The 15,123-nt window shown below is 45.4% G+C and overlaps 3 protein-coding genes across 3 annotated transcripts; 2 read left to right on the top strand and 1 right to left on the bottom strand.

Moving 5' to 3' along the window:
* Window positions 1-6,548: 6,548 nt before the first annotated feature.
* PHALS_13509 (uncharacterized protein) lies at window positions 6,549-7,979 on the top strand (the record flags this gene model as incomplete). Its single annotated transcript, XM_024729283.1, has 1 exon — window positions 6,549-7,979. The coding sequence occupies one exon, from the start codon at window positions 6,549-6,551 to the stop codon at window positions 7,977-7,979; it is 1,431 nt and encodes a 476-aa protein (XP_024579675.1).
* Window positions 7,980-8,423: 444 nt separating this feature from the next.
* PHALS_13510 (voltage-gated ion channel superfamily) lies at window positions 8,424-11,289 on the top strand (the record flags this gene model as incomplete). The annotated part of the gene is made up of 6 exons (XM_024729284.1): window positions 8,424-8,975; window positions 9,036-9,120; window positions 9,188-9,549; window positions 9,616-9,951; window positions 10,013-11,197; window positions 11,254-11,289. The coding sequence occupies 6 exons, from the start codon at window positions 8,424-8,426 to the stop codon at window positions 11,287-11,289; spliced, it is 2,556 nt and encodes an 851-aa protein (XP_024579676.1).
* A 194-nt stretch (window positions 11,290-11,483) lies between these two features.
* Window positions 11,484-14,330, bottom strand: PHALS_13511 (snf2 family dna-dependent atpase; the record flags this gene model as incomplete). The annotated part of the gene is made up of 1 exon (XM_024729285.1): window positions 11,484-14,330. One exon carries the CDS (start codon window positions 14,328-14,330, stop codon window positions 11,484-11,486), a length of 2,847 nt encoding a protein of 948 aa, XP_024579677.1.
* Between the last annotated feature and the right edge of the window lie 793 nt (window positions 14,331-15,123).

The following is a 15,123-nucleotide window of genomic DNA, read 5'->3' on the forward strand; positions in this document are numbered from 1 at the left end:
TACCCGCTATGCGGGCGATTCCTGTGGTGCTCGCCCCTGGCAAATGATGAAGAGCTCTTTGAGCGATGGGTGCAGTTGCACCGGAAACTATCCTCGCTGTCTAACTTACAGCGGAGCCGCCAAGAAGTGGACGTGCGTGTAGAACGCCATTTTCAGTTTGGGCTTGCCAATTTTAAGGTGCCACGCCGACTTCCCACGTATTGTCGCCCTGCGACACATGAAATAATCTATCACGCTTCTGCAAGCTCTGTGGTTTCTCATACGGGTGAGTCTACGACCACAGCAGCTCAGGGCCATAGTTTGAGCTCAGCTCATGGCCCTTCGGCTTCCCGGGCTACTGCCAAGAAGCACGGGGCGCACGACGACGCGGAGCGACATGATTCTTTTGATCATAAGCGTCCACGACTATATGCAGTCATGACGAAGTGGCTTATCAAACTCCCACGAGCTCTCCGAGTCTGGGTATCCCCGCCACTCACAAGAAAATGAATTTGACCCTGGCGACGACGTCGATCGATAGAGAAATCGGCGGCGGACCTCGATGATTTGGTCGATCGCCGTCCGGTAACTCGCGATGGTCCTTCAGCTCTGGAGGACAAAGTCCGTCGTCATCGTCACTCCGCCGAGCATCTTGCCGAGGTCGCATACCGATGTGCGGAGGACCTCGAGAGCACTGACTGTCTCACGTTGAGGAGTATCGCGCTCTGTCGGAGCGGCTCCTAGCCGTCGAGCAGAAGGATTTGTCACTTCGTGCGACGGTCGATTGCCCGGCGCCGTTTTAAACGGTGATCATTTCACTCCGTGCTTAAAATGAGTTATTGGTACAACCTCTGGGTGGCTTAGCGCCTTTGAGCGCCGCCCCGGCGCCAACGCTTCCGCGTTCACTTGCGATGGATCTTTGTACGGCATTAGCAGGTCCACATATAAACACCGAGTGGGTGCGCATCTCTCTCGGAAGGTCTAACGATTATGCCAGACCTCGCTTTATACAATCACAAAAGGTCCAATAAAGCGTGGACGGAGCTTTGTCTTAAAGACAGCAGAGACTTCATGTTTAAGAAGATTTAAAACCAGGTCTTCGACCCCAAAGTTACCAACTTTTACTCTGCTTCTTCTATCTGCTTCTTCCATCTGCATATTCTTTCTGCATGTCTTGGCTTTCAGCCATCGAAGTGAGAACGTGTCTTCTTTCACATAGAACGGCGGGTAGCCGGTAGATGAGTGCATTGCATTATTCAGAGCGAGCTCTACGAGTGGCAACATAGCGCTCTGGCGCTTCGGTGAATTAGCGCAGACGCTGAGTAGAACGTTTTCACGACGCGATTTACTCGCTCAGTTCGACCATCGGTCTTCGGATGGTCCGTTGTTGACATAGTCAACTTGGTGCCCAGCACCCTGAAGATTGGAGACCAAAATTTCCCAGTGAAGCGCGGGTCTCTATCAGAGACAATTGACTCCGGGGGTCCATGTTGTCGAAAGACACGATCCACAAACAGCGTCGCTGTACTCAAACCGTCGATGGTGTCGAGCACTGCCGTAAGATGGGCCATCTTGCTCAAACGGTCGACACAGCCCACAACACCCGTGTTGCCCGCCGAATCGTTCGGCAGGCCAGACACAAAGTCCATACTCATGGACTGCCAACAGCCGGAGGTTACCGGTAAAGTGGCCAGCAGCGCCGCCGCATTCGGATAGAGTTTTAACTTCCCGCCACGTCTTACATATGCGCACATGCGTGCTCGTCCATTTGTACAGATTGGGCCACCAGCAGTGACAACTCACAGAGCTGGATGTCTTCTCAAGACCGAGATGACCACCGAGTGGGGTGTCGTGGGCCTCATGGAGGATATGGTATTTTAGATCTTGATCGTGACGAACCGCAATTAGCAGCATATTCGTGGAATCGGTGCTATATACACGTTATTCAACGAAAATCGGTGTAATCTTGCGCGCAATCCCTGAGAGCCTGTAGCAGCGCTACACACATACCATCACCCGCGAATGCGGCGCGGATCAAATCCGTCACTGACGACGTCCACCGTCGTGACATGAGCAAGCTCATAATCTGGTCTGCGTGACACCGCATCAGCCAAAGCATTCTGCTTTCCTAGCTTATACTTCACCTCGAAGCTGTATTCTGCATAGAAGGAGATCCACCTGGCCATCCTCTGCGAGAGGCGAAGCGACTAAATTGCAGTGTGTAGCGATGCATGATTTGTGTAGATCATATACGACTTTGAGCCAAGCAGGTGCACCCTGATCTTGAAAAATGCATACTTCATCGCAAGAAAATCCTTGTCGTGGACTAGGTAGTTTTTCTCCGCAGCCTTAAGCTGGCGAGATTCGAACGCGATCACACGATCTCTCTCCTCTGCGTATGCTGGCAGCAGTGCACAGCCGATGGCAAAGTTAAACCATAGGTTCAATCGACGAGCTGTGAGGGTGTGCATTCCAACCAATTCGTGTCGACTGAAATTTGAGTTCGACATTCAATGCCACATTCACTGCTCTTACAAAAGAAGACGGATGGACACAGAAGACTTCTATTTTGGCCACGCCAGTGCGGAGGATCGGCTGCCATCCCGGTAATGAAGTACGCAATTCTCGAACAAAGTCCACCAACTCCTTCTTTCCCAGTCGAGTGGGGAAGAAACGCGATCACACGCAAATTTGTCTGGTTAGGCGGCAAGAACATATGCAAAAGCTGCAGCATAGATCCGTCCAGGAAGGGGACGCCGCTTCAACCAAAGTACCGCACGTCAGTGCTCATTTTTGCGCTTTGACCCGAGCTTGGAGATAGATAGCGCCATGCGATTTTGCTCGCTCTGGGGCATGGCGGATGCCATAGCCATCTCGGCCTCTCTTATCAAGATCATGGGATTCTCTCCATCCTTATTTTCTGAGGTCTTAAAGCTCACCATGAGCAACCTGGGTCGGGTGGAGTCATCCGTCATCGACGGTGGCATCATTGACGCAGTCGATGCCGGCATCTTCTTCTCTAGATGCTCTAGCAGAGCATAATCATAGTTCGAAACGCCTCTAGGCGCGCGCTTTACGCGTCGGGTCCTTGCAAAGCAAGGTGTTGCACGCCCTCAGAGCCAAGCAGGGATTTTAGCTAATTGTGCCCGTCCTGCATGCCCTGGGGAAATAGAGTATTCCTTCTTCCTTCCAGAGGATCAGTCTTAACGACTACAACTGCTACCAAGTGCAGCGGGGCTGTCTTAGCTCTTTGCTTAGAGGAAGCTTACTTAAGGTCATTGACCTTCGTTCTATACTAAAACCAGTATGAGTGTAGCGGCTCGCAATCCGCTATCTCATGGAGTACCCAAAACCTTAATCCAAGGCAAATGTACTCTTCCGTTCAAAATTACAACTATATATATATATATGCGGCACAGCCGCCTATATCAAAAAGCTTGATTAAATAGAAAAATCTAGTTAATATCCATATCTACTGGCAGTCCCGCCACTTAGTGGCTTCAAGCCCAGAGCTTCTGAGAAACAGTCGCTATTTAATTTCCAGATCCCGTTGAGCTCGGCTTTAATGAAGCACAATAGAATCTAGGTCTCTCACATTGAAACGCCCTACGTTTAACACTAGGACTCGACGCTTTCCCACAAAGGCTTTGTTGAACGAACTTGTATGGGATACCGACTCTTCGTACATCTCAGCCGATAGAGGAAGAGGTATGTAGGACACATATGTTTGATAGTCATACCGATGTAGGATAATGCAACTTCCATGGAACTGCTCGGCCCAACCGGCCCTCGCGGCATGAATTATGTATACCGTGACACCTATCACTTCCTCATAAAAGATGGCAGTGAAAGGTCATATTGCAAGCCATATCTTCTCAAAGCAGAGATAGTAACTGTTACTGCTTTCGAAAGGGGGTCTGCCGCCGTTGTGGCAATAATATTGCGCAATTGCTGGCCACATTCTGCTAGTATCCGTCAGCTTTCCGACAATTGAACAGAAACCTGAATTGCACCCGATACGCCTCGTTTGGCGGTGCGAAAACATATTGTTTCAATTTTCCATGCTGGGACTGCTTTTTCCAGAGATACAACACGTCATTGCAGTTTTTGCGCTTGATCTATAAGCTCAAATGCTACAAGCGTGTCTGGAGCATGACCAAATCGATACCAACTTAACTTTTGTCATTTAACGATAGCGATTTTCCGGTCCCAGCCCCTAAAAATTCCGACGCTCGAAATTAGCAGCCTCACAGTGGGTGCTAACTGCTTTTTGCTGACGCTTAGTTCTAGAAAGATCCTCTTCAGCGCTGTGCAATAGATTGTGAGCGTATTCAGGCGAGCAGTTATTTATTCTGATTCTTTCTCCGTGAATGTCCTGACCCAGTCGCACAAACAATCGATAAATACTTCACAGGTGTGTCTAGTTGCTCCGGGTGCAGGTAACTGATCAGTTCGCGCTCCATCTCACCGGGTATACCGTCCTAACGCGACTTTTTGTCGAATTGACAACCAGTGCTACCAAGTGCATCGAGGCAGTCGTACATCGAGGCAGTCGTACATCGAGGCAGTCGTACATCGAGGCAGTCGTACACCTTGCACAAATTTGACGTAAAAGTCATATTAATAATGCACGGAGGTCTTCGTACACTTCGCCTTAAACCAAGAGACTGTGTAGTGACAAGGTTCTTGATTTGCGCTGCTATTTTTAAGAGTGACAACGTATCGAGAAATTAGAATCCTGAGCTAAAAGTACACCTGTAGGCTTTATGAACCCGATAAAAATTATTTTTATCGCTGACGTGAGGCTGATAGCCTATAAACCACGGACCTCTCCCTTACGAAGTTTTTTCTTCAAGCACCAATATCTTGGTCGTCTGAATGTCAACGTCGAATAATCGTACGGAAGTGTAAGGTGTACGCACACAGTCGCTCAGTTCGTATCCCGTTATACCTCACTAATTCTTCTCATATTTAATAGTCGCGGTATTATTTTACGAAGGGTTTATTTTATTGACACTACGTTTCGAAGTTGTTTTGCCTCGAGGTTCTCGAATCATCCATGAGTTGAGCCCTAAGTCTCTCGTCTACGTAATGCTCTATTCAGGTGGCCGCGCAAATGCCGCGATCAATTTACTGTCTTTTCTTCTCGATATTCACAATAACAGATGTCGGTTTGGAATCGCTTAGATTGAATACCGGGCGTCTTCGTTCGTGAAGATCATCATGAGCTCATGGCACACTAGCCAGGAGCTAAATCGACAGTAAAGTGTATTTGTGATGCAAGATTTCAAAAACTCTGTTGCGACTTACTGACGAGTTTCGTATGTGATACTCGACTTTTGATACATGAAGCTGAAGCTAGTTCTTCTAAATATCCCTCCATGAAGTTATTTGCTTGTGAGCGAAACACTACTTTCATCTTTCTAGTGCATAATGGGCGTAGGTCACTTAAATTATAGCACCAACTCAATCACTGAGTAGCCTTTTGGCTGATTGGTAGCAAACAGCAATTTAGTGCCTAAGAATCCATTCAGCGCCTGCTGCTTATATTTGGTGCGTCTTTTGGCACTTTGACAGGTCACACTTCGCAACTTGCTGGACGCACTCTAGCAGTCGCTGCCTTCTGCTGCACCAGTAAATTGCTGCGTCCTCTTGGTCGTAGAAATACCGGGGCTGCAACGCGCAGGACGTAAGCAACACAATTGATAATTTTCCTTGCCGCTTTGTGGTATGTTACACCAAAACTGTTTTTTTGTTTTTGTTATATTAGTGCCATTCTGACTGTAATGCACTAATGCTGTAGAGTACTAAAAAAAGACATAAACCTAATGCCAGAATCCTTACCGTCTGAGTTCGGTTCTCGCTTCTAGTACTTTCTGCGTCAGATGGAAAATATGAAAAAGTTCACCGGCGAGAATCAGGACATTAACGAGGTACTACAGGGATGCGATAATCCTCTCGGTTGGTGAAAGACAATCAAAAGTAGAATAAGGTCATAGTATATCTCACCTTGTTCTTAGCATCGTCGTGATGGACGTGTGCTTTAGTATCCTCCTAGCGACCTTTCCACGAGCGCTTGCTTGCCATGAGAGCGGGAGCCATCGCCATTTCTCGTGCCAATCTTCGATTCATTTTTAAACTGCTGTGTCGTTTACTGAGATCGTTTTGTGATCCGTTGTTTAACGCCATGAGGCGTACGGTATGTTTCAAATCATACTTTATGCCTTCTCTACTTTAGCAGATCCTCCACCAAGTAAAATTCTGTCGTCGGTCTTTAATCTCATTTTTGTCACGTTCTTACTCAGATATTAGCTCCGTATCTATGTCTGTTGGACAATACATGTATCTAGTCCACAATTTGCCAATCAGTGGCTTACTAGGTTTGGACATCAATAATGCAGTCGTCCGCGTACCTATTTTGGTGCATTGCAGTCGTCTGCGTAGTACATATCCTCTCGACATGGGTGACAGCATTTAAATTTCAGACAAACACTGAGTCTATTCAAAATGACGTCCGGACAAATGACTGGCCGTCGTTAAAGCTCCATTTTATGATAAAGCGCAAGTCAATGCGAATACATGATGACTCCGAGTTTATAGTGTTTGCTAGCCCGACGGTATCGAGGGATGGACTTAGCGTCAAGTATGATGGATACATGGACGTGAGCGATGGCTTGAATCGTACTCGATATATGCTATTTGACGGAATCGTTTATGCGACAACAACATCACAAACTCAAGCAACACCAAGATGTGTGAATCCAAGGACAATACCTCCATTTATGGATATGCTAGCTGCACTCAACGACGCTGTTCCAGTTGTCAAAGCGTCTTTAAATGGTGCGAACATCAAGTGTTTATCAGGAACATTGTTGATGACAAAGCTGAATGGCCTCGATCTAGCGATTTGTGCCTCTAGCTCCTTAGGTCTTCATATTTACGGTAGTGACATGGAAATCGTGATCACATACTTAAAAGACCGTGTTCCTGTTCCAACACCGCCAGTCGAAGCTTTAAACTTCAAGTGTGATGTTGCTGTGAATGCTACGGCAGTAAGTGACATGGCAATTGCGTTGCTGACTGGTGATAGGATTCCTGACACAGAAATGCGCGTTTTAAATGGCTTCAGCCTTGCTATAACTGACACAAAATGCTCGTGCAAGTCAAAGCCACGCCCATGTCTCTTCATCCACGGTCTTGGTATTGACTTTGAGGAGGAAGAGCTGCAGGACTCGTTCGACATGTACTGGGGTAACATGACCGATCATGCTCCATGCTGTACATACTTTAAGTACATGATCTGGAACTCGATGAATACTGGCTGGAATAATATTACTCAGCAGCAGATTCTGTGTGACCTTGCAACTAATGTGACCGGGTCGGGTTCATCGAGCGAAATTGCAGACACAATTATTATTACGCATTCCATGGGTGGACTCATGTTTGCAGGAGCCATCGCAAATAGAAGGTGTGCTTTTGCAAACAGCAGTTCGTGGATTGCCTTGAGCGCTCCGATGGCAGGAAGTATGGGTTCGGACTATGCGTTGGAGGGCTGTGATGGTAAACACTCTGTTTTGATGGAAATGATCGGAAACGTCACTGGCCAATGTCCTGTACTCGCATCTGCAAAGTCACTCTTGTATGAAGGCGGGAAGACAGTACCTCTGAGCTTGATCGCCGATTATAAGGCAGCTCAACAAGTCTATCGAACTCGCGTTCACGCAGCTGTTTGTAGCAACTCGTACAGTGGACTCTTTTCACTTTACCAGCCCAAGTATTGGTTGCTTGGGGCTGCGCTTCCGCATCAATCCGAAAAAAACGATGGGATGGTCGAGTTTCAAAGCTGTGCAGGAGGTTTTCCACTTGAAAAATTTGGAACTCATTTCAAAGACCAATTTTACGTATCACAGCTCAATCACGCCGATACCACATTCTACTATGGAGATGGTCTATTTAATTCCGCGAAAATGCCTGTCAAGTGGTTTGAATGTTTACTGTAGATACTTGACATTTATTACAGAAAAGAAATTATAGTACGAGTAGTGGCGCCTTGTCAGTAAGTAAGCACTATATAAATTTGTTATTTAAAGAAAAAAAATTCTGAATGGTATTTATTGAGTGTTTCCATATCCGTGACGGAGAGTAAGCAGACTGTTCTTCATTCTACATCTAGGAAACAGAAATGATATAAAACCGCTTACGTCTTCATATCGAGCTCTACGCAGAGGAAACAAATCACATAAGCGTCTGGAAAATCTACATTCGTTGGGATGGCTTTTTCTCATGGTGTTGTTTTTCAAACAATTATTTCAGGAATTTTTCTGCTCGTATCTGCTAAAAAAGTATTCGTTTCAAACACATTCCTATTTGTGGTCGCGAAAACGACAAAATGCTGTCTGTTCAAGTACCTAATCATCAGGCTAGGGCACTGTCGTGAGTACAACATGGTTAGTATGAAAGGTCCGAACAGCGAAACATGCCCCTGTAGTCGTGTGGTACCAGAGAATGAGACGATGTCAAAAACTTCGGTCAATGACGAAGCAATAGTTTTATCGGAACAAGAGACTGCACTACTGGCGAAGCTTGTGTCACCAGTAATTACACAAGAAACTGATCAAGTCGCCTTTTCAACCCCAACGATGGAATCAAGTGGTGGCTTGGAATCTTTGCATCCAGAAAAGCGACTGCCTCACTCTGAAGGCAATGAAGTTGGTGTAGAAACGAATGAAGAGACTCAAGATGAATCAAAACAAGCCGATGGTGTAGAGATCAACACGATCAAAGTGACTGATTCGACAGATGAGGCCGTCAAGACTTACAGCTGGAAGGTAGTGGGATCGTTAGCAGTACTAGCAAAGTCGATGAACGCTCATTCAATCGACATTTACCACGACCGGAAGCTTAACACCAGTCGCTTTATGATCCACCCGAATTCAAAATTGCGTAGAGCATGGGAAATAATGACTGCGTGTTTGGTTCTATATGTCTGCGTAATGGTGCGTATAATGGATGGGTTTTATCAAACAAGTTGCTCACGAATTTCTACATGCCAAAAGATTCCGCTCATTATTGGGTTTCAATTTTACGATTGGACTCATTTGAACGGCATGAACATATTTATTGATGTCTATTTCGTCACAGGTGGGCATTGCTTTACATTTGACACTAAGTCAGAGAATTATCACATCATTTTTATCTTGCTAAATAGATATGGTGATGACATTACGAACGGGTATTGTGTCTAATGGTGAGGTGGTCATGGATCCCAAAAAAGTAGCGCACAAGTACTTGCACTCATGGTTCATAGTTGATCTTATCTCCAATTTTCCATTGGTGCTGTTTGTACAATCGTCGGGTAAATCTTTGAAAATCGTTAAGTTACAGAAAATTCCAAAGCTGCTTCGAATCGGTCGATTACTGAAGTATCTTCGCGAGTACGCCAAGTATTACAATCTCATTGTCAGTTTTCTGGGTCTGGCCATGGGGTTGCACCTTTTTGCCTGCTTATGGGTTAGTTTGTTCAATGAGTGTACGAATTCTCGCGGTGAAGTAGTTTGCACTGAAGACGAGGTTTGCTTTCTGAAATTTATCTTCAAAGGTGTTGATTTGATATTTGTCATTTTTGGTGACTTCTAGTTTGCACCTTTATACACTCAATGTGTTCACATCATCATGCTTATGTTTTTGGGAATTGGCGAAAGTACGCAATATGCGAGCATTGCGAAATTAAAGAATCCTGAGACTGAAGCGACAATCGAGCTCTACTACATGAGCCTCGCCGTGTTTATGCTTGGAACTATATTCTCTTCTTTTCTCTTCGGCAATGTTCTTGCTCTTCTTATGAGTTGGGACCAGCAAAAAGCTCAATATAGAAATCGGATGGACATGATTAAAGCTGAGATGAAATATTATGAGCTGCCGGAAGAGCTGCAACATCGTGTTCGAAGAAACTACGATTATTTGTGGATAAATGTAAGTAGTTTTGGAACTCAATCGGTCTCCTATTCTCATATATTTCTTATACTTTCAATAGCAACGCGCATATTCAGACATGATGCTACTTAACCAGCCCGGCATTTCAAAACCGCTTAAAACGACTATCGCGTTGCACCTGTACAAAGACTTGCTAAAGACCGTGCCATTTTTTGCTGGATCTGATTCACGATTTTTGGGCAAAGTGTGTCTTGCTTTGGAAACTGCAGTTTATCTGCCAGGTGATACGATCATTTACTGTGATGATATTGGAAAAGAAATGTTCATTGTTCGCAAGGGGCTCGTGGAAATTTTGATTCCAGATCCCGAAAACTCAGAAAAACGAATATATCTGCGTGACGGAAACTTTTTTGGAGAAACAGCACTTGTGATTGACGTGCGTCGAACCAATACTGTGCGAGCTGTCAATATTTGCGATCTAAATGTATTAAGCAAACATGCATTTGACGAAATCGCGGCAGAGTATCCTGAGTTTGGAGAACGCATGAAGCGAACAGTGATTAAACGACAACTTGATAACATGAACATACAATCTCCGATCGAAAAAGCAAAGGCGCATACTCAACTTACTTTGGTCGTGGAAAAATCACTCAAGCAGAGGAGAATGTCGTTATCATTACGTACTATTTATCGCGCCAAGAAACTTGGGGACAAACTCAAAGATATTGCTGATCGTGCGTCTAAGCCTGTGCACCGCCTGTCTCGTGTTGTAAATTCTAGACAAAGTCGGATACGTCCTCTTAAACATGAAGACTTACAAGTCAAATTGCCTTTGGAGTCATCATACGGTGGAGATAGCACTCGTGATTTTGCGCAGATTTCTGGTCTAATTAAATCTTTGAGCACCCACACTTCGTCCTACAAGCGGTCAATACTAACGATGCATCGCGCAAATTCGGGACCTTCACGAAGAGGGTCAAGTTTTAACGAAACAACTGGTCATCGCCGAACTCTTGATTATGGACGTACAGATTCACCACAGGATTCGGGTCCAGCAACCCTAGCTGACATCTTAGCCATGGTTGAACATATACGGCAGACAACCGAGTTGTTAAGTCATCGATTGGGATCAATTAATGATTTGGAAGACGAAGACGAAGATGATTATGAGTACGATGACACGTTCAGTGATGATATGCCTCGATCTCATATGAGCTACCAACATTTTTCGCCATTAACCGAGGAATCTGAAGACGAAATGGCTCGCCGCGAGAGCAACAGCATTGTACGTATTAATAACTCTATCATACCTGATAAAGAACTAACATTTCTCGTTTTCAGTTTGTTCCTGACACGAAAAATTTTCGGCCGGAATAGGTTAGTTGCTCGGTAAGTTAATCCATAACACCTTGATACTTTGTACTGATTCTTTTTTCAAACAGTTTTGATGTAACAATCCAAGATTGACTCAACAATAATTTTTGCAGAATCCAATGCGTGTAAATTCATCCAAGTGTATTTTCAAATCGCCGCTACGCACCTATTAGCGACAATTAATTTATTTATTAAATTCACTCATGGTTCGCTTCTAACTGTGCGCTCTTATAGTCAGAAATGACTGACGCCAACAACATTTCGACAGTTAATGTGTCCAAATTCTTGGTCTTCTTTTTACCACCAGTGTTCGCGTTAAGCTTGTCCAATATCTTGTGATTCAATTCTGTCTTGGATGCGCCGAGTTTGTAAATATCTTCGTCAACTGTGCCCTCTGACACCAGCTTGTAGATGGACACAGGTTTGGTTTGGCCAATTCGGTGACATCGATCACATGCCTGCTCATCAGAAGTTGGATTGAAGTCCAAATCGTGCAATATGACTGTATCTGCCGATGTCAAATTTATACCGAGACCGCCAGCGCGAGTAGATAGCAAAAAGACAAAGATGTCCTTGTCTCTATTGAACGTATCAATGAGTCCTTGCCGTTCCTGAATGTTAGTAGATCCATCCAATCGCAGATACCGGTATTTCATGTGCCCCATCAATATCTCCAGTAAGTCAAGAAGTTTTGTCCACTGCGAGAAAATCAGGACACGATGATCATTTTTATGAAGCTGCGGAAGCAATGATCGCAAAAAGTCAAACTTCGCTGACGCAAGTAGAGTCTCCATCGGTAATTGGAGCCGGCGCAGGTCATCGATTGCTGCATACTGTACGCACAAGTCGTGCAGCTCGAAATCACTGTAGGACTCGAGCTCTTGTCGGACTCGATCCATCGAGCATTGATTGCCAAATGCTTGAGCTTGATGCAGACAACGACTCATAGTATCCAGCACATTGTCTGACACAAAATGTTGACGCAGCAATACAGGGTGATTTGCAGCTTTCCTCAATTGCGTAAAAATGGATATAGTACTCTGCTCCTTGTTAGCTTTCGCAACATACGAGTTCGTCAAGTCACGAAGTTGACGAATTGCTCTGTTGTCCTTACTTTTGTTCTTCTTTTGCTCTATTGCTGCCGCTTTGAAAGCAGCACGAGCCTCGTGACGCTTGACCACAGCATCCAGTAAGTTGGTATACGCCTTTCGTTGCTCGTCTCCAACCTTAATGAGCTTGACGGCCACCGTCTTTGGCACGAGCTGACTTAAGACATATTTTTTCTCTCGTCGGAGAATAAATGGAGCCAAGATCTTTCGCACCTTTTCACATTTCTTCTCTTCGCTTCCATCAAAAAATGTCAAGAGTTCATCTGAGCCGTGGTCAAACATGCGTGGCATGAGGAAACTCAGCATGGTCAGCAACTCATTTAGCTTATTTTGGATTGGTGTCCCGCTTAACAACAATCGGGTACGCGTCCGCAATGCTGTCATTCGCTTAAATCGGGACGTATTCGAGTTTTTGATACTGTGACCTTCGTCGAGGATTATGTATTCGAAGTTAAAGCTCCGAAGGAAGGCACGCTCCTCCTGACAGGAGTCACGCTCAAAGTACGAGTACGTTGTCAACATGACGTCAAAATCGTCGCTCTTGATCGTGGTTTCTAGTTCACGCCGATTAGTCTTTACGCAATGATATGTGACAATACGCAGAGTCGGTGCAATCCACGCAAACTCTCGGTTCCAATTATTAAGCACACTTGCTGGTACTACAATCAAATGGGGTCCTACGTTGCTCGTCTTCATTGACTTGAGCAGCAATAAAAACGCAATCGTTTGCACAGTTTTACCCAGTCCCATTTCATCGGCCAATACACCGGAAACTTTGTTTTCGTAAAGCAACAATAACCAGTTGACACCAACGACTTGATAGGGCTTTAACTTGAGAGATTTTGAGATGTTGGGAATATCTGTTTGAGAAACGACACGACGGTCTGATCCTTTAATTGACGCCAACGACATGTGAAAAGCCTCCTCTTCGTCCGTTGCATCTCCAGGAGACGTCGATGGACTGGAATTTGTCGATTTTATCGAATTGCCCGACCAAGCCTTCACTGACAACCGCAATTTCCGTGCAATTCTTTCACATTCTTCTAAGAGTTGCCCAACTTCATCATGAGAACGCGAGAAATGCTCATCCTCGTCCAATTCGTCAAGCTCTTCATTGATATCTTGGTACAGGGGCATCCTGCACGTGCTGGATTTCGTTGTATGTTTTCCATCCGTTCGCCTCCGTTTCCATCCATCTGACAATGTTCCACTAGAATCTGACTTGCATTTCTTAACACCATAACGTCCAAAAGCGGCCATCCAATCGGTTGCAGCAGACGTCGAGTGTCCTGAATCCTTTTCATATACTTTTTGATCCTGAGGCGCCCATCCCGATGACTCTTGCGCCGTGAACCTGCTCGTCTCTGTCTCATCGTCAGACTCAACAATTGCTCTAGTACGATTTGAACGTCGTCTCGTAGATGGCACTATTTCATCCTCTTCTTCGTCAGCGTCTTCTGCTAAGGCTATTACTTCGTCGACATGGTCCTTCTTTTCGTTGAACTTTCGACTACGATAGTCATTCATCCCGTAAAAATACGACGAAACGTGTTTTGGGTTTGCAGCACGCTTCGCTTTGGGTTTCACAATATTGGAGGCCGCTGAACTCATGGTAATGCTCGGCACACGCGTGGGTAGCACGTGCAGTGCCAGCTTGGATGGTGCTGCATTTGCATCCACTACTTCATACTTAGTCAGTGTTCCGTTTGCGTAAAAGGTGTCGCGCAGCCCAAGCAGCAGCACATCGCCTTGACGTAAGACGCTCTGCTTTGCTTGACGTGTAGCTACAATGCTCGTCTTACCGCAGCAGCGTAGCGCAACCTTAGGCCCGCTCAAGTAGACAGCACCCTTGCCACCGCACACACGTTCCTCTGCACCATCTGCTGTCAACCGGTACAGCTTGCCGCTCACACTTTCCTTCACGCCCAGCATCATGGCTCGAATATTGAACCGCCGTTTCAATGGCGCACACAATTCCCAACAAGATGATTGGTAGATACCTGACGTGCATATTATATGACAGCTCCAAAGATTGTTATTATAATTGTGTTAATGGGATCGACATAATAAAAAACTACAGGCTTTTATCAGTTTTATTTTACGTAAACTTCTGTAAGCGAGAGAGAAGTAATTGACAGCACCTCTGCGGAGCGGACTATCATAATCTGATAGATTCTTATCAATATTATCCAGTCATGAGAATTTTTTAAGGATGGCTAATGTGCAAAGAGGTAGCCGTGCACTATGCACAGAAATAGCTTCACAGAGAATGAGTCATACGCTCCACTTTAGGAGCGGTACCTAGCGTCTCTCAACTGACAAGATACCACGAGGATTAATGGAATTCTAACCGACATGTGGATCACACTGGCTTTCACCCATACTTTTAAGGCATTGATTATTGATTCAAGCTCAACGAGACTAGTATCCATTCGCATCGAGATTCCTTTTCCTTACATACCATTAGAGGGTTCAGCGCAACTTTTAGAATGACACGGGTGCGGTTATCGACCTACAAGGTAATTTCAGCGAGAAGAAGGCTGAGGTATTCTACGCTGAGAGCGGTCGTATTGACTCTCCAAGACCTGGACTGATGCCTCCAGCTTAACCAATGGACAAAGGATAGAGCCGTTCACTGAGGAGGAAGGGACATTCCTGTCGTTCTGCATATCTTCTACACCAAATACGCACTCCGTTCTCGTTCCGTATGGCGGGGAGCGCAGCTCCC

The sequence above is a fragment of the Plasmopara halstedii genome (genome assembly GCF_900000015.1).
Source record: "Plasmopara halstedii genome assembly, contig: Scaffold_658, whole genome shotgun sequence".
NCBI classification, from domain to species: Eukaryota; Oomycota; class Peronosporomycetes; order Peronosporales; family Peronosporaceae; genus Plasmopara; species Plasmopara halstedii.